The sequence below is a fragment of the Carassius carassius genome, chromosome 42 (genome assembly GCF_963082965.1).
Source record: "Carassius carassius chromosome 42, fCarCar2.1, whole genome shotgun sequence".
NCBI classification, from domain to species: domain Eukaryota; kingdom Metazoa; phylum Chordata; class Actinopteri; order Cypriniformes; family Cyprinidae; genus Carassius; species Carassius carassius.
In genome coordinates, this window is record NC_081796.1 from 21,097,677 (window position 1) to 21,117,031 (window position 19,355).

Genomic DNA, 19,355 nt, shown 5'->3' on the forward strand with positions numbered 1-19,355 from the left:
ATAGCGCTTTTTACGATATGAATCATCACAAAGCAACTTTACAGAAAATTACATTTCTACAATATTTAGTTGTACTAGGTTATAAGTTGTGACTGTCAGCTTATGTGCACATGACAGGATTTTTCAGAAAAATACAAGACGTAGTCAGCCAGATGATGAACATTATTAACAGCAATTATTATATGATGCAATCACACTTGTAGCAATATTTGTTAGTTCATACATTTCTTAAAATAATTAGATATACAACCATGCTGAAGTTTCTGATGGAGATGAATGTCCATGAGTGTCTTGTCTGTGGTTGTCATGGTTTCCAGGTAGGGCACCTGTTTGTGACCCCCCCCCCCCTGTGGGGGTGAAGAGCAGCAGTCATGGGAACCAACAGCCAGGTGCGGCTGCTCCTCTGGAAAAACTGGACTGTCCGCAAGAGGCAGAAGGTGAAATGTTCAGTTATTTTCTCACTATATGCAAAGAATGCTTTATGAATGCTTGTAGTCACTTAATGCTGATTGATTGCAACAAAAAAGTTTTTTGAGTCGATTGATGCAATGAACATTAAAACTGCAAGCACAGGTACAACCAATCATGAAAAAGGTTATTTAAGGTAGCTGATTGCTAGTTGTGCTTCTCCTTGATCTCTTTGGGAAAGTAGCAACATGGGAACCTCAAAATAACTCCCTAATGACCTAAAAACTAGGATAAATCTTCAATATGAATTAGGAGAAGGATACAAAAAGCTAGCACAAAGGTTTAAAGTCTCTGTCTCCACAGTCAGAAAAATTGTTTCAAAATGGAAGGCCACAGGAACAGTCCTTGTAAAAGAAAAATGTGGTAGGCCAAGAAAAAAAAATCTAAAAGGGAGGGGTAAAGAATGGATTCGAATGGTCTCAGACAAACACTTTGAACACTGACCCTTGCAGCTCAGTAGAGCTTTTTCTGAGTACTGCCAACAAGCGGAGTCATTTGAGTTATGCAAGCCAGAATTATTTTGCAATAATGAGCTGTGGACAGAAATTTTGAGTTTGGTCACTTTTAATTGCAAAAAAAGACTGCAGCGTTCCCATTCCCTATTGTAAAATTCATACTGCAAACATAGATGAGGCTTGCATGGATTACACCCAGTATCAGAAGATTCTCTAGAAAAATGTTCAAGAATCAGTCAAGAGGTTAAAGTTACGTCGGGGTTGGTTGTTTCAGCAGGACAATGACCCAAAGCATTGTTACAAATCTACCAAAGAATTTATGCACAGACAGATAGAATGTAGAATGGCCATCCCAGTCCCTAGACTTGAACATCAGCGAAACTCACAGGCTGTTGTTTCAGGAAAAGGTGGCTCTACTAAATATTGATGCCATTATTCCATTGGGGTGTCCACATTTTTGCACCTGTCTGTTTTTGTTATGACTCACAATTCTTTGTTTCTGTTGATTCAGTAAATGTTATTTCATAACTGATATGTTACTGTTTCCATAAGGTATAAATTATATCCAAATTAAGTTACTGCTTCGAAAGTGCAGCAGATTATAAATTGAAATTGTGGTAATTATCATGGGTGCCCAAACTTTTGCATAAAACTGTATTAACAAAAAAGGATCTGTCTTTATAAGCATTTCTAATGTATATCCTGCATTTTCACGCCAGATGCGGCTCTTTATAGAGATTATGTGGCCTGTGGTGTTATTCATTGGACTGGTTTGGCTGAGAAGAGCGAACCCCCTTTATCGCCAACATGAATGTATGGATGCCTTAAGATGATTTAATAAAAACTTGTAAATTAAATTTTACATTTTATTTGACTTTTTTTTTATAACATATACATATACATAATATACTTTGATATCTTTAAATACATTTTTAGTAATTTATTTAATATTATCTTAAGTAAAAAAAAGTGTATATTTTTATGATATTTATTTTTATCATATTTGTTATATATTATATACAGTTTATTATCTTTAAATAAATTTTGAATGATTTTATTTTAGATTATTTTATTATATATAAATATATCTATATCGATACATTTGTAAAATTTTTATTAAATATATAATTAAATAATATGTGTATAAGTAAAAATAGTATATATATTTATTGTTATAATATAAAAATTCAATATCTTTAAAGGAATTCTCAATACACAACATTTCCAGTGTTATATTCAAAGAGCAGCAGCTCCCACTGATGCTGGCTGATGTTTGTGATGCATATGCGCCTTTGTTGGCAATAAGAACCAGTTTTCTTGACCTCAGGTCACTTCCCAAACAAAGCCATGCCCTCCACTGGCATCCTTCCATGGATCCAGGGGATCTTCTGCAATGCCAACAACCCCTGTTTCCATTACGCAACCCGTGGAGAGTCTCCAGGCCTAGTGTCTAACTACAACAACTCAATGTGAGTTGATTTTCATGTACAATCAGTGCAGATGAACTTGTCCTCCATCGCTCAAACACACATTCTCCCCTCTCTGTTCAGACTGGCTCGTTTTTGGGCGGACACACATGAGCTGTTGTTCAAAGATCCTGAGTTGCTGCAGTTGGGACGGTTATGGGGGGAACTCGTGGCCATTAGCAACTTCATGGACACCCTCAGGACCAATCCTGAACTGATCGCGGGTCAGCAAACCTCACGTCACCTCGGTTTCCCAGCCGTTTCTTCACTGTTTACACCACATGCTCAATATGCCTTGAAGAGGTCCTTTCATGGGGAATGCTAAGAAGCTTATTTTTCTTCCATACTATTATTTTTAGAGAAAGCACTCTTGACAGGACACACAAATTAAGTCATAGGCCTTAGAATAGGGTTGGAATAGAGTGTTCCTATGCTGACAGCTCTAATGGGACTTTCCTCACTAGAAAAACAAACGCTTGTGGCCATCAGTGGAATGTGATTGATTGTCCTCTGGTGATTGACTGGATAAGTAGGATTTTCCAGACCATTATGGTGAAAACTTTTGGTTCCTGGCTGAAGAACCTGTCTTAAGCTCATTCCTACGTGCAGCAGGTTGCATACGAAGTGCTTATAGCTTCGTGACCCTTGATAAAAAGGCCTATGACTTGGTTCTTGTGTCGTGTGAAAGAGTCTCTGGCTCCTCTAGGTTCCTGGAACTGATTCACACCAGAATCTCTCTCCTCTATCACCCCCTCTTCTCAGATCTTTCAAAAACAAGCATAGAAAGAGCGATTATCTTGGCCAAATTTCAGCAAGCCATGGATGCCTGCCATACCAGAGCTGTTGTTTATTTGTTCGTCTCATCTGAAGGATTGTCATGCTGCTGAAATCCTTCCAGCTGAGCATCTCTTAAGTGTTGAAGTGTTGCATTCTTTCATCCTGTTGAAATTCTTCACTCTGGCATCCTGTTCACACATTTTGTTCACTTCATCTGCAGGTCGAGGTGTGAAAGTGGAGGACATTCTGAAAGATGACGAAACTCTCACTTCATACCTGCTCAGAGATGTTCCTCTCACAGAATCTGTGGTAGATCAGCTGGTCCATGCACAGATCCGCCCTGAACAGGTGACCTATGCTGGTCTAAATTATTAGATCCAGAATTTTTTTTTTTTTTTCCTAATTACATTCACTTATATACTCATTATTATTATTTTTTTCTTCATTTTATTGACTAAAAAACATGGGGCCTTTTTTCTAGGTAAAATGTGAGAGATTTTATTTAGCAGTATTAGTTAATTTATTGGATATTTAATTGTGCAAGTTCATTTCACCTTATTTCTAAAAAATACTTATCTTTTTCAACATTTAACAGTGGTTCTCATCCTTTTTTGGACTTTGACAATATTTGAAGGCATAATATATAATTTCTGATATTTCTGCTGTAAATATGATATATTTAAACTTTTTATTAACTTGGACACAAACTGGGAGTGTTTATATATTTCATTTAGATTAATAATATATTAAACAATTTATTTTGTTATTTAAGATTCTAATTTTGTATGTTTTTCAATTAAAATAACAGTTATTATTCATTTATTGTGAAAAAAAGTGTCCTTTTTTTTGTGGTTGTACAATTAAAGGGATAGTTCACCCAAAAATGAAAATTAGATGTTTATCTGCTTACCCCCAGGATATCCAAGATGTAGGTGACTTTGTTTTTTCATTAAAACACAAATTATGATTTTTAGCTTGTCGTTGCAGTCTCTCAGCCATACAATGCATGGCAAATGGTAATAGAATCTATGAGAGTAAAAAAAAACAAAGATGCACAGATAAATCCTTATTAAACCCTGCAGCTCGTGATCATACATTGATGTGTAAAGACACAAAATGATTGGTCTGTGCAAGAAACTGAACAGTATTTATATGTTTGTTTGTTTTTGTTTTTTTACCTCTGATTCACGCAATGTCCGAACTGTTAGAACTCTTGTGAATGTGCTTCACAGCAGCAAGCGTTTGAGGCATTCTTCTTCTTCTTCTTGCTTTATGGCGGATCGCAGACTTAAAAGTGCATTACCGCCACCTTTCTGTCAAGTGGAGCACACCTAATTGAGATTGTAGATAGTGAACGACTGAAGCTAAAAATCCTCATTTGTGTTCTACTGAAGTCACATACATCTCGGATGACCTGGGGGTAAGCAGATAAACATCTAATTTTCGTTTTTGGGTTAACTATCCCTTTAATGATAAGCAGATTGACTTTGTTCCAGAGAGAAAAAAAATCAGCTTTTTATGCATGTAAATAGACTTTGTTGGTGGACTTGAATGTCTCTGTTTGAGACTGGGAGAATCTTGGCTGGTTTTCAAGTGCTGTTTGTTCAGCATGAGATTGCATGTTTGGATTTCTCAGCTCTCTGTACGGACCCTTTGTGATGTATATATTTGTCATCCCAGGGCCCTGCGAGTAATCAGACCCCCAACCTAAAGCAGAATGACTCTGAACCTGGCCTGGACTCAGAACAACACAAACCTGGCCCTCATGTTACCCAGCCCGAGATTCTTTGTGGGTTTATTTTTCAGTGCATTCAAAGCATGGATGGTGGTCTACATGAAACTGTGTCTGCTTTGATCCTGAAAGCAGTGCTGTGGTCAAAGAGAGGAGCTCATCTAGAGGAAGTGATAGTATGAACACAAGAACATCAGGGTCCGAGTCACTTTCATATGGAAATGTAAGGGAGAGGAATGCAAGGCATGTTGAAGGCTTTCTCAGAGGTGCTGCCAGTCAGCCAGCAGGGGCGTACCGAGGAAGATGGAATGTTCTGGTTGGATAAGTCCTTAGCTACCAATGAAACAGAGAATGAGAGAAGAACACAGAAAGAAAGAAAGCGGATGCATGAAGCTGGAGGATTTCCAGTTGGGTTTTTGCACACTGATTTGGAGTCATGGCTTGCATCCATGTTTCATCCAAGTGCACATCTCCTTGCTGAGGCAAAGAAACACATTTAGGATTTAAAGCATAGTTTCTCAAGTGTGAAGGAGAAATATTAGCCTTGATGCTAATAGCATTGGTGTCTCTTTTTCAGCAGTGCAGTCATGTGATCAAGTCAGCTTAAGTGTTGTTAAACCAACACTGCTTAAGCTTAATAGCAAATTATTGGTTTAGGTTTGGAGTGTATGCATGATATTTTATTCATCACTCTTTACTGTCTATTTTTTTGTATTCCAGAAAATTTTTACTACTGCTGAATGTTTAATTCCCCTCACCTCCTAAACTGTCACTCTCTCTCTCAGTTTGCATATGGAGTTCCTGATCTCCGTCTGAAGGACATCGCCTGCAGTCAGACTCTTCTTGAGCGTTGCCTTATTTTCCAGAGCCAGTGGGGCCTGTATTCTGTGCGCAATGCCATGTGTGTTCTCACCCCGCAGCGTCTCCAGATCATTGAGGACAAATTCTACGCCAATCTTGACTTCTTCAAACTTTTCCGCTTGGTCAGTTTACTCATACACTCAATCAAATTAAATCTGAAATTTATTGTGATTTAATTACAAATCAAGTTTTTTTTAATTCTTCTATATTGCAATAATTTCACATTCGATCTTCAAATGAATGTAGAAACAACAAAGACAGTGTATATATATATATATATATATATATATATATATATATATATATATATATACTCGCCCTTCAGCGAGTAGGAAATATAAAGAAACTGAATAAAGTTATCAAATTTTAAATTCTAAATAAATATAGAGCTCTTTTTTCTTTTGTTTTGGGTTTTACATTAGGCTTCATTTATGATAAAAAATAATGTTTTACTTAAGAATTCTTATATTTGGCCTTATAAACATTGTAAAATACTAGAAACCCATATTCAAAAACATTAAAAAAAACATCAAAATGTATTTTTGATTTTAAAAACACTTTCTATGCTTTCATTTAATTTCATTTAATTTCATTAGTTTCATTTTATTATTATCATTTATTTATTCCAAATTCAGTCCTTTGGAAGTGAAACTGAAAAAAGATTGATGATTGATTGTGGCACTTTATTATTCAAAATTCTGTAATTTGTAAGTGAAACCGAAAACAGGAAGACTGATGATTGATTAAAGGCTTTTATTCTCATTTTATTATTCCAAATTCAGTCATTTGTAAATGAAACTGAAAACAGGAAGAATTATCATAGCAACAGCGAGTGCTTGTTTTTGTACTTCCTGTTTGATCAAAGGTCCTGAATTTGTGTAGAGTTAATAACAGAATCCCATACACCCTTCCTGGTCTTTCTTGATAGTTAATGGTTTGAGAATGAGTGTAGGGAGAGGACAGAGGGGCGTTATCCTGAGTCACCCGATCAGTGGAGCGAAGCGACTTGGCCTATTTCAGTAATTAGATTACAGTCAACACAATTCACTGGTCTAATTCATATGAGAGCTTTAAATAATAATACAGAGTCTGAAGAGTACTGAAGACCAAACTTTATCCTTCCCCATCAGAACAGATATTTACATGATCAAATTACTATGGATTCTTTTGGTAGTCTTTTATCCAAAAGTGCTACCATTGTGTTATAATGCTACTCTTATTATATTGACTCACATACAAACACTGATGGCTGGAACAATATAAAACATGTTAGAAGTCCGTTCTTAAGCGAATCTGATAGGAAGGATGTCTGATGTTTGAGGTCGCTTCTGTGACACACACATGCCATTTCCTGAATCTGGTCCATCCTGATCCATTGTAAAGTAGCTTGGATACAGTTCCTGGGAACTGTATTTCTGGAAGTTTTGCATCTCGGAAGACAGGATATGAGCAACATGCATTTCCCAAACCTTGCTTTGCAACTTCAGCTAAATTGATTTGAACAAAGTTTAAAATGTTAACAGTTTTATACTCAACATTTATTTTATACATATATTTTATACATAAATGTAACTAGAACACTATTTTTTTTGTTTAATTACTATTTGTTTATTATTGCTTATGTTCACTTGCTTGTAAAATTCCGACATTATATTTTGTTACTTAACCCTAAATATATATACTGTATATGTAAAATAATTGAATAATTGTTTAATATAATTTAACCTTTAAACAAAAAAGTCTGCAAATGATCGTTACAACATATGGAATGTCATAAGCCTGATGTGACATATTTGATATTTGCATTTTAATATAATTTTTCCAGTGTTCATCTCAAAATATTTCTAACAATATAAAAGTTACTCTTACGTTTACTTTATAATAATCAGTAAAAATTGTAAAAACTAGTTGTTGACTCACAAAACATTAAAAACTGTAAAAAATTGTCATTCAAAAAATTGACAAAAACAATCCTAAAAATTTGCTGGTAATGATATTAGGACTGTGAATGTATTGAATGGACTGTCCATCTATGGCATCGATCAATATGACTAATATAGATGGTCTCTTTTCCTTCTCTCTTCTCATTCACAGCTTCCTCTAGTTCTTGATAACTACTCCAATGGACCCGACCTGTACTTCTGGGCCCGACTTCTGCCTGCCGTGTCTGAAAAGCTGAAAGCGGTGCGTATAAAAGTAAAAAAAAAAAAAAAAAAAAAAAAATGAGGCCCTTCAAAAGTTCAGCTGTATTTTTAGCAATCAGGAAATCATGGTTTCCTCCAGCTGGGTTTTTACGCATGCATACTACGGATATGGAGATATCATTCCCGTGTCTGCGGAAAACTAATTTCAGCTGCTCCTCAGTCAGATTGTCAAGTAAATAAACCTGAGGTTCATATTTGGTTAGTTCACAGGGGTGAGGGCATTTTATACCCTGCTGAAAAAGAAAGGAAACACCTCACAGACAGTTGACATCAGTGTCTGATGGTTAAATGAAGCAAGTTTGCCTGCAGCTCTACAGTGAGGGACTTCCTGTCAGTGTGGCTGGTCTTTTGTCTGTCACCCGGCTGAGAGGGATCCCGACGCCAGTTAGTCATTTTCCGAATTCCTTTTCCATCATATTCACATCATGCCAGATGTGCAGAGACCTACGTGATGAAAATCTCTAGGAACTTAAAGTCTCCTGTTTCCAAAAATATTCTTTTTTATTAACTTCTGTGGAAACAAATATGCACTTTTAAGGTCTTTGTATGAATCAATAGATATTCTCTAGATGCTGTTTTTTCTCACTCTTCACCTGCTGTAGTATAATGGACCACAGAGGCTTAGATTATCTGCCCTGTATCTGTAGACTTTGATGTGTTTTAGTTCAAGATAATGGACTTTCCCACCCAGAGGGATTTTAGTTTGGTGCTAAAAGGTTTGGTTTGCTCTTTGACTCCATTAATGATTTGTAATTCATATTCCATATATTAGGGGCGTTTCTAGCCTTTCATCAGTATTGGAGCACAGAAGTGTGCCCATATTTTGATACTCTTTTGGAAATAAATATATATAAATAATCTTTACCTGCAATTAAGAGCTGTTTTGTCATTGACAAACAATAGAAGACATTTGCAAGTTTTGTTTTCTAAAATTGATTGTAGTAAAATAGGCTAATACACCTCATCTAGCACTATTTTTTTTCTGTTTGTCTTATAAAATATCCTGTTACTATTTTAGTGTGAGAAACCACTCCAAATGATTCAGTGCGTGAGTGAAATGGCCTAATTAATTAAACTGAATAACAAACAATTTCAGAACTTTGTGCAAAACTGTTTGTCCGATGAGATCAAAAGAGTGATTTATTAATGAATAATGAATTCTGATACTAAACAGCTGTGTATGTAGACAGCATGCCACATTATGTAGAAGACATGGATTTCATTAACAGAACATGCATTTTGACATGCTGAATTACAAAATGGAGCATACAGAGGTATGCATTTGTGCCCACGTTTTTGTGAAATGTGATCTTGTGCTTTAAAACGGGAATAAAACATATTTTTTTATTAATTAATGTGATGATATTCATGAATTAAATGAAACTAAAACATCGGAATACTTATTGGGACAACAATATTCTGAGAATTCAAATTGAAATCATGTTTTTAGAAATTTAAACATCTATTTGAAAGGTTTAGTTCACCCGAAAATTATAATTCTGTCATTAATTACTCATCCCCATGTCGTTTCAAACCCGTAAAACCTATGTTCATCTTCGGAACACAAATGAAGGTATTTTTGATGAAATCCAAGAGCTTTCTAACCCTCCATAGACCGCAACTAAACTGACACTTCAAGGTAGTAAGAAGATAATTAAAATAGTCTGTGTGACATCAGTGATTCAACCGTAATTTTATGAAGCTATAGAATACTTGGTTACACTTTATTTTAAGGTGTCCTTATTACAGTGTTATTATACATTTATGTACTGAGTAATATTAATTAACTACATGTACTTACTATATGATTAGGGTTGGGATTAGGGTTTAGTTTAGGGTTAAACCATGCATGTATTACAATTAATTATGCATGTAATAATGCATAATTAATTGTTATTATAATATTAAGTACATTTAACATGTGTAACAAGGACACCTTAAAATAAAGTGTTACCGAATACTTTTAGTGCACAAAAAAAGAAAAAATTTTACAATTTCTTATTTTTCGTGAAATTAAAGACATACATGTTTATGAGGAGTCTTATCAAACGTATGCACATATCTTAATTTGTGTTCCGAAGATGAACAAAGGTTTACAGGTTTGGAACGACATGAGGGTTAGTAATTAATGACAGAATTAAAATTTTTGGGTGTACTATCCCTTTAAAAACGTATTGTTTTCTCAACAGCTGTTTGAAAGACCAAGCTCTCAATACCTGTTGCAAGTGGTTTCTCCGCTGCTTCAGTCCCATGAATCCCCATCTTTCAGCCAACTCTTGGCTTCCACCTCCAGCTTGTTCTGTGGCTACACAGAAGGGGCCTTTTCCAGGGTCACCTCGTTCAACTGGTACGAGGACAACAACTACAAAGCCTTTTTGGGCATCAACAGCACACGTGGAGAGGGGAAGTACAACTATGATCACACGGCCAGTGAGTACTGTATTGTACATAGACTTCGTCTGATGAAGACGAAAAGCGGAGAAGAGAATATTCTCATGTTTCTCATAACTCCATATGTCTTTCAGCTCCGTTCTGTAATGACCTCATCAAGGATTTGGAGTCCAATCCAGTCACAAGGATTGTGTGGAGTTCAGTCAAGCCTTTCCTGATGGGCAAAATCCTGTACGCTCCTGATTCCCCTGCTGTCAGACAGATCATTAAAAACGTAAGAGAACAAGCTCTTCTTTGACTACATGCACACCTGGAACAACAGCAGATGAGTGTATTAATGCTACAGCTAATCTCAGAGAAATCAGCACATTGCAGCAGACTTCTCAGCAGGTTAGCCAGAGGGGAAATAATGCAGGTCTAACGAAATCTCATAGAGGCTACTTGAGCTTTAGGAGCACTTTAGAACACACAACACAGCTGATTGGATTTTGCTCCCTTAAATTCCTAAGTAAGCAGGACTGCAGGTTTTTTCGGCTGAATGCTTTGTAAATTAGTTTCCTTTTTTTCTACCACTAATAGTTTACCCTTAGCTTTCCTGTAGCTTAAACAGTACAGAATGGTTTTAGCAACACCAAGGCTCTAGCAAACCAATGAAATATATAGGTTAAATGCCATGGAAATCGCTTTGGATAAGTAGTCTTTTTTTATGTGTTTGGCATTACCACTTAAAGATGTTTTTGAAATGTTCTTATGCTCACCAAAGCTGCATTTATTTGATTAAAAATACAGTAAAATATTGTTTTTTTTTTGTGAGATATTATTACACTTTAAAAGAGCGCTTTTTAAATTTAATATATTTCAAAATATAAATGATTCCTGTGATGGCAAAGATGACTTTACAGTCTTCAGTGTCTCATGATATTGTATTATAAGTAATTACTGGTACTCATTAATTAATAATGCTTATTATTATTATATTCATCAATGCTTTAAACAGTTTTTGCTGCTTAATATTTCTGTAGAAATTGTGGTTACTTTTGTTTTGGATTCTTTGATCAATAGAAAGTTCAATAGAACAGCATTTCTTTTGCATCATTATAAATGTATTTATAACATCTGCCACTTTTGATCAATGCATCCTTTTTTAATTAAAGTATTAAAATTTTATACTATAATAAGTATTATTATAGTATTACACCCATGGTGCAAAGTTGATATATAATGAAAAATAACATGACACCAGCAGAGCAAATGAAATGCAATACATTATATTCCTTTTTTTCATGGTCTTATCAACAGCAACTTACAGTACTGTAATTTTACTTACAGGGTTAGTCACATTTGAGCAGTTCGAGATGTTATTGAACAAGCTCATGATGGTGTTAACTTATGAATCAAACTTAATGGGGTTCAAACATACAACTTTTCATGTACCAGCTCAGATCTTTTAACCACTAAACCATACTGTTCATGGGGCCTCCAGCTCTGTGTCAATCATTCCTTTGTGCCTCTTATTTGGAAAAGTAGTAGCAAAAGAAAAAAAAAAGAAATTGAAATTGAAAGAGCAAAAGAGAAAGGGAAGGAGGGATGTAAGGCCTTTGCCCCTGGGATAGAGCTCCGGTGTGGACATGCTTGCCCTGGGCAATGGGCCATGGCTGTGGTCCCATCAGATCAGCTTTAGAGGGCTTCAGTTTCTCTGTTTATGCAGCAGGGCTCTCAGTGGGACTGTGTAAACTGCTCCTGGTGGGAATTCTGTCATTCTGTGGTCAAACTCAATGCGTTTGCCACCACCTGAGCATTGTCCTCCCTTTATTGTTACTGGGCCATTGAATGCTGAACAAACAGATTTGTTACATTTGTTCTTGCCTACTTTTATTTGAATGCATCTAGACTTTGTACATTTGTGTGTTTGTGTGTGTTTATTCAGGCAAACACCACCTTTGAGGAGTTAGAAAGACTTAGGAACATGGGTCGGGCCTGGGAGGAGGTTGGCCCACAGGTGTGGAGCTTCTTTCAGGATAGTGTACAGATGAACATGCTTCGGGTAAACACTGTGTCTTAAACTTTGTTTGAAAAGATGGCACCAAAACATGAGATTGTTTCACTTGTAGCTGAATATTTCATGCAAGGTTTTAGTTCTAGTACATTTTTGTATTATATCTCAGGACTCCATCAGGAATCCCACAGTGATGGATTACATCAACAAAGGCCTCAAAGACACTCCATTCACTGGCCAACACATCCTTAACTTCCTGCACAACAGCCCTGATGAGGATCGAGCCCAGGACATGCCTAACTTTGACTGGCGGAACATCTTTTACATGAGTGACAAAGTTATTCGCCTTATAAACCGATACGGAGAGGTATCACGCATGCATAAAAAAAACATACATCTACTTGAAATCTTGCTAACTATTTTGCAAAAATATTATATATAAATAATAATTATATAGACATAATAAATACACAAATTACATAGTTTGACAGTCTGGCACTGAACTGTAAACGAGATCTTGTTAGTAATTTTCCATCAGGTTGTTTCAGGAATATTTAATTCACAGAATTAATAGGTTGATTATGTTTTTAACCAGTTATAAATACAATCATTTATATGTCCCGTGTATTTGCAGTGTCTGGTTCTGGACAAGTTCTCCCCTATTTCTGATGAGGACCAGTTGACCCATCGAGCGCTGGACTTTCTTGGGGAGAGCAAGTTTTGGGCAGGGCTGGTATTTGTTGACATGTACTCCTGGACCACCAAGGTGCCCCCTCATGTTAAATTCAAGATCCGCATGGACATTGATCTCGTGGAGCGAACTAACAAGATCAAAGACAGGTCTGTCTGTAACCAGTGCTGAGCCATTCCACAGATCTTGATTTTCTTTGTATTTGTTTTGCTGTATATCCTTTCCTATGATCAGATACTGGGATCCAGGGCCTAGAGCTGATCCCATGGATGATCTGCGGTATATATGGGGAGGATTTGCCTACCTGCAGGACATGATAGAACATGGAATAATAAAGACCCACACAGGGAAGGAATGGCCTTTAGGAGTCTACCTCCAGCAGATGCCTTATCCCTGTTATGTGGATGATCTGTGAGTTTCACACTCAGTATTTTTTACATTTGTAGAAATGGATGCATGATACATGGGGACCATACTGATATATGAAAGAATCTGAATATTGTTGCATCCATGTTTTAGACACATAAATTAGTTTTTGTTAACATTTAATCATCAGTCTTCTCTAATCAATGATCTATCTTCTTCTCCTCATTGACAACACATGCCACAGTTTCATGCTAACTCTGAACCGCTGCTTTCCGATCTTCATGGTGTTGGCCTGGGTCTATTCTGTCTCTATGGCGGTGAAGAGCATTGTGCTGGAGAAGGAGATGAGGTTGAAAGAGACTCTGAAGGCCATGGGCGTCACTAACCATGTGTTCTGGTGCACATGGTTCATCGACACGTTCTTCATGATGGCCTCCAGCACTGCCCTGCTTACTCTAATTCTCATGGTAAGAGATGGTATGCAAAACACCTTAAAACCAGCAAGCAAGATCACATAAGATCAATAAACAAGTGTGTTGTGTGTGTGTTTCTTTCAGTAGAATTGTGGTTGGTTCCAGTTCTATGAACTCTCACCACTATAATGGGTGCTCTCCCTGTAAAGTATTATGCTTTCAACTACAACAAAATTGACAAGTTAGATTTTCTATTTTTAGATTACTATACTATACACCTCTTGTGGCAACCATCATAAATTATATTTGATTATCTAACAGTTTAGGCATAGCCTCCCCTTCTAAAGCTTTCTTTTTCACATAACTGGTGTTCTTTCTTTCCATTAATCAAAGAATCCTAAAAAAAATTATCACAGTTTCCACAAAAATATTAGGCAGTCCAACTGTTTTCAACACTAATAATAACAAGAAATGTTTATTGAGCAGCAAATCAGAATGATATATGAATGAAGATTTGATGCTGAAGATTCAGCTTTGCTATCACAATAATAAACTAGGACAAACTTTGAAGCTAGCTTGACATTTTTTTTCTGAAATGTAAAGTTTGATGATTATATAGCAGGAGTAAGAAAAAACAGCTAGCAATAACTTGATTTTACATGTTTCCAGAATTGTTTTAATATATGGCTAACATGCTTTAGCATGTTGCTAACATGTTTTAAACATGTTTTGAGATGATGTTCGCTTATATTCGCATGTTTCAGCTCATTAATAACAACTTTAAGCACATTGCTAGCTTGTCTTAACACAATGCTAACATGTTTTAGCCCATGTTTTAATTGGCTAGCATTAAAACTAGCATGTTTTTAGCATGTTCAGCAGAAGAGTAATCTAAAATAGTAGATCAGTATGCGGCTTTGTCAATAAGCCAACACTGTTAAAAAAAAATACTTGTACTTGAATATTAAAGAACATCATTGTTTTCTCACAGGGAGGAAAAGTGCTGAAGTACAGCAATCCTATCATCCTCTTCCTATTCCTGCTTACTTTCACCACAGCAACCATCATGCAGTGCTTCCTTATAAGCGTTTTTTTCAATAAGGCTAACCTGGCGGCAGCCTGCAGTGGAATAATTTTCTTCACTTTGTACCTGCCGCATATCGTCTGCTTCACCTGGCAGGACCGCATCACCAAAGATATGAAAATCATGGCGGTATGTCACATGATAACACTCCCCTATAGAATCTGAACAAATAATATACAATATACATTATAAATTTGATAATGCTCTCTTTCACTGAGAAAACTCTAACTGTGTGATATTCTGCATTAAAGATTGTTTATTGTGATTCAGAGTCTGATGTCCCAGGTGGCTTTTGGCTTTGGGACGGAGTACCTATCCCGTTACGAGGAGCAAGGTCTTGGTCTACAGTGGGATAACATCCAGACCAGCCTTTTCGAGGGGGATGAGTTCTCCTTCTTCATCTCAATTATCATGATGGCAGTGGATACAGTACTTTATGGTGTTCTTGCATGGTACCTCGATAATGTCTTCCCAGGTAAACTACTGTATATTCAGGTTTATTTGATAATAAAATTGAAGTGGATCATAAGTGACATAACTTGTGTTTATCATCAGGGCAGTATGGTATTGGTCGGCCTTTTTACTTTCCAATCCAGCCTTCTTATTGGTTCAACCGACCTGAGCCTCTAAAACAGGGTGAGTGACTTTTTGTCTTATTATAAGTGACGGCATGAGCTTTTTTGATCAACATATCTTTCTTTACACAGTTCCTGGAAAGCCAGCAATGGACAAACCTGCTTTTGATAATCTGGTGAATCACTCTGATGACCAGGCCAAGAGCCACATAGCACCCGAAAAATCTCCAGAGCCACAAGGGTCCTGCAAACATGAAGACATACGGGAGAAACTAGAGAAAGAGAAAAAACAAAAGAGGCTTGATGAAGAGGAGACGACCAACAAAAGCATGAGCACAGACCCATCAGGTGATTTGTAAATGCTACTGAAAAGAACAAAAACAACTTAAACTAGCCCAAGGGAGTTTGCTGGTCTTATCTTGTTCCTCAGGCCTAGTTAGCCTGGTTTGATGAAGTCTAGGTCAGCTAATCCATATAAACTGACCAGCTGAACACCAGTTTAGTCAGACTGGGAGACCATTTTAAATGTGCAAACCAGCTGGTTTTTGCATTTTTTTTCAGCATGAAACTGCTACATGTATATCAAGTCAGGTCTGGCACCTTTATTTACAGTATATAGTGTTACAAAGCAGCTCCACAGTAATAAACAGGAAAACAACAGAATCAGAGATGCAAACTTCATCACCTCATGAGCCAAATCCAAATTCTGTTCAGTTCAAGCAAGTAAAATGTTAAATTAACTGTTGATGTTGCAAAACGAATCAATTATGAAACTAATCTGATTCAGATATTAAGCAGCTCTACAAAAGACAATAGCGTCATTATTCAGCTCAATCTGATATTGCCAGTGCCGTCAAATCAATAACCTTAAGTAATCCAGAGGAGACTGGCAAGGAACCAAAAGTCAATCATGTGACAGAAATGGAGGAAAAACACCTTTGGGGAAATCAGACTCATTTACTTTACTTGTAAATTCATATATATTGTGGGTGAAGTAGGAGAATATTTCTCTTGAAATGGCAGTGATTCAGTGGACTTTAATTTCAGGGGAAACCTCTAATTCAACAGTATTTTGTCAAGGAACCTATTTCAACAAACAGGAAGGTGTTGTTTCTCTTCTTACTCCTGGAAAAGATCCCATCAGATGTATTCGGAGAGCTAACCAGGCTTATCTGCTTGACTAGAGCGCAGGCATCCAGCAGGTTTCTTTGGCTTTGAACTGATGGAGCCCCATGGGAATAATTACTGCAGTCTTAGTTTCACTGGCGTTATCCATCAACACTTGCCAGCGCTCTGTCTTAAGTTCAAGCACACTGTATAAGGTGGCGCCAGGTATGTGTGCACGAGCACACGTGTACATTAGTATAATCACACATGATGCACAAACACACTTCTGTCTGTGCCCTTTGTGGGAAGCCGGCGGCCTTGTGTCTGTTTGCTTGGCTGGCAGGTTGGAATGCTGGTTTCTGTTTGTCTTATTGTTGGTTAATGGATATTAGAGACATTAGAGATGTTTATTCCATCACTGTGACAATGACATTCCTTTCAACTCACGAATCAGTGACACACTGTTTCCTAACAAAAATGGACTATGGTTTCAATCAAGAAAACAGTTACTTAAGGTTTTTTTTTGTATTCATATTTATTTAATTTTAATTATTTTATTTTACATATATATATATATATATATATATATATATATATATATATATAAGATATAAAGAAGATCAAGCCCTTTCTTTCGGAACATGCTGCACAACTCCTTGTTCAAGCTCTTGTTCTGTCCAGGCTGGACCGAGCAGCTGAGTCCTTAGCCATCTTCAAGAATCGGCTTAAAACACATCTTTTCCATCTTTATTTGACCCTCTTTAACACTCACTATTCTAATTCTATTCTTTAAAAAAATCGAACTACCTTTCTAATCTTTTTATATTCTATTTTCTTTTCATTTATTATGCAGTTGTATGTGTGTGTGTGTGTGTATGTGAAAAGATCTCTAACACTAGCTTGCTCTATTCTTTTTTTATTCTATCGGTTTTCTTTTTTTTTTTTCTTTTTTTTTATTATATTATTTAAAATCCCATGCTAGGTGTACTGTGTTAACCTAACTGAGACTTGTTATAGCACTTATATATTATTGCTCTTTTTGTTGCTTTTGATTGCTTCCACTGTCCTCATCTGTAAGTCGCATTGGATAAAAGCGTCTGCTAAATGAATAAATGTAATGTAATGTGTGTATATATATATAAGGATCTCAGATGTCTTTTGTATAACATTCTGTATAACATCTAATATCTTAATATCTTTTAAATCTCTGATTCTTGTCTCCAGGGAGGCTCTTTTTCGAGTCTGAGCCATCAGGTTTGGTGGTTGGAGTTTGTGTGGAGAACCTGTATAAGATGTTCAGCGGCAGTTGTAGACCTGCTGTGGATGGTCTGAGTATTACCTTCTATGAGGGTCAGATCACTGCCTTCCTTGGCCACAACGGTGCAGGAAAAACCACTACTATGTATGTATCCAAATCCCAGTGAAATGGATCTTTATTTGTTTATGTGAATGTTATATATGGAAGTTTTCTCCTCTCTCCCACAGGTCTGTTCTCACCGGCATGTTCCCTCCCACCTCTGGCACAGCGTATGTTTATGGGAAAGACATCCGAACCGACATGGATGCCATTCGTAAATCTCTGGGAATGTGCCCCCAACATAACATCATCTTTCACCAGTTCGTGTGATTTCACTTTGAAGGATGTTGATACACCTGCTAAAGTAAAATCTGTCAGAATGCTGATTTGTTTTGATCTCTCTTTCTACTGCAGTATGACGGTAGCAGAGCACATCTTGTTTTACTCTCTGCTGAAGGGTCGTCCATTACCTGAGGCCCAGCTAGAGGTGGAAAATATGCTGGAAGATCTTGGTCTCCCTCACAAGAGGAACGAGGAGGCACAAAACCTGTCAGGTTAGATCATTAATATCTTTATAACAATTCCTTCCTGTGCAGAACAGTCTCAGTTTAGTTTATTCTGCTAAACTTGACAGTAAGCGGACTGAACTAATTGAGATTTGTAAGAAATGTCAAGAGGAAATTGTCTTCTTATGTAGGTGGTATGCAAAGGAAGCTTTCTGTTGCCATGGCTTTTGTTGGTGGGGCTAAAGTGGTGTTTCTGGATGAACCCACATCAGGAGTGGATCCATATTCCAGACGCTCCATCTGGGACCTTCTGCTGAAATACCGTGCTGGTATGCACTCCTAGGAAATGTGGATAAATCATATTTCTCCACTACCATCCATTTCTTTATTTTCTAGTATATTTAATATATATATGAGTATGATACATTTTAGTGTATATATATATATATATATATATATATATATATATATATATATATATATATATATATATATATATTACATCCACAAATGTAAGTAGTTTTATTTTTTATATATATTTAATATATTTAGTTTATTCTATTTATTTTTTTGTCTTTATTTTTTTTTTCATATATTATATATATCCATCCATATATCTGTCTAATAATTTGATTTATATATATATATGAATTTCATGAATTTCTATATTATATATTGCTTAAAAATAGATATTTAGATCATCCATATATGCAATTGCTGTTATTTAGTATTTTTTATATTTAGTATGTTCTGTTGATTTGTCTTTATTTTATGTATTTATTATTTTCATTTTTTAGAGATTAAATATTTGTTATATATTTATTATCCATCAATTCATCCGTCCATCCATCAATGAAATTGGCTAAATCTTATTCTTCTAAGACTAAATCATCATCCATCCCTGTAAAATGTAATATCTTCTAACATCTTTTTATATTAAAAAATGTAAGCCCCATTAAAATCTTC

General features: G+C 36.1%; 1 protein-coding gene across 4 annotated transcripts in view; it reads left to right on the plus strand.

Annotated features, from left to right (window-relative positions):
• LOC132124161 (retinal-specific phospholipid-transporting ATPase ABCA4-like) overlaps positions 1 to 19,355 on the plus strand; it is a 30,561-nt gene that overhangs the window by 514 nt on the left and 10,692 nt on the right. For all 4 annotated transcript variants that reach the window (XM_059535034.1, XM_059535036.1, XM_059535035.1 and 1 more), the window contains exons 2-23: positions 318 to 437; positions 1,643 to 1,736; positions 2,251 to 2,392; positions 2,474 to 2,613; positions 3,387 to 3,514; positions 5,684 to 5,881; positions 7,854 to 7,943; positions 10,153 to 10,393; positions 10,489 to 10,628; positions 12,282 to 12,398; positions 12,520 to 12,717; positions 12,985 to 13,190; positions 13,276 to 13,452; positions 13,652 to 13,874; positions 14,812 to 15,033; positions 15,175 to 15,379; positions 15,460 to 15,540; positions 15,612 to 15,827; positions 17,811 to 17,988; positions 18,072 to 18,203; positions 18,298 to 18,437; positions 18,581 to 18,718. In XM_059535034.1, coding sequence (XP_059391017.1) covers positions 372 to 437; positions 1,643 to 1,736; positions 2,251 to 2,392; positions 2,474 to 2,613; positions 3,387 to 3,514; positions 5,684 to 5,881; positions 7,854 to 7,943; positions 10,153 to 10,393; positions 10,489 to 10,628; positions 12,282 to 12,398; positions 12,520 to 12,717; positions 12,985 to 13,190; positions 13,276 to 13,452; positions 13,652 to 13,874; positions 14,812 to 15,033; positions 15,175 to 15,379; positions 15,460 to 15,540; positions 15,612 to 15,827; positions 17,811 to 17,988; positions 18,072 to 18,203; positions 18,298 to 18,437; positions 18,581 to 18,718 — 3,472 coding nt within the window. In that variant the 5' untranslated portion in view covers positions 318 to 371. The remainder of the gene's footprint in view (positions 1 to 317; positions 438 to 1,642; positions 1,737 to 2,250; positions 2,393 to 2,473; positions 2,614 to 3,386; positions 3,515 to 5,683; positions 5,882 to 7,853; positions 7,944 to 10,152; positions 10,394 to 10,488; positions 10,629 to 12,281; positions 12,399 to 12,519; positions 12,718 to 12,984; positions 13,191 to 13,275; positions 13,453 to 13,651; positions 13,875 to 14,811; positions 15,034 to 15,174; positions 15,380 to 15,459; positions 15,541 to 15,611; positions 15,828 to 17,810; positions 17,989 to 18,071; positions 18,204 to 18,297; positions 18,438 to 18,580; positions 18,719 to 19,355) is intronic.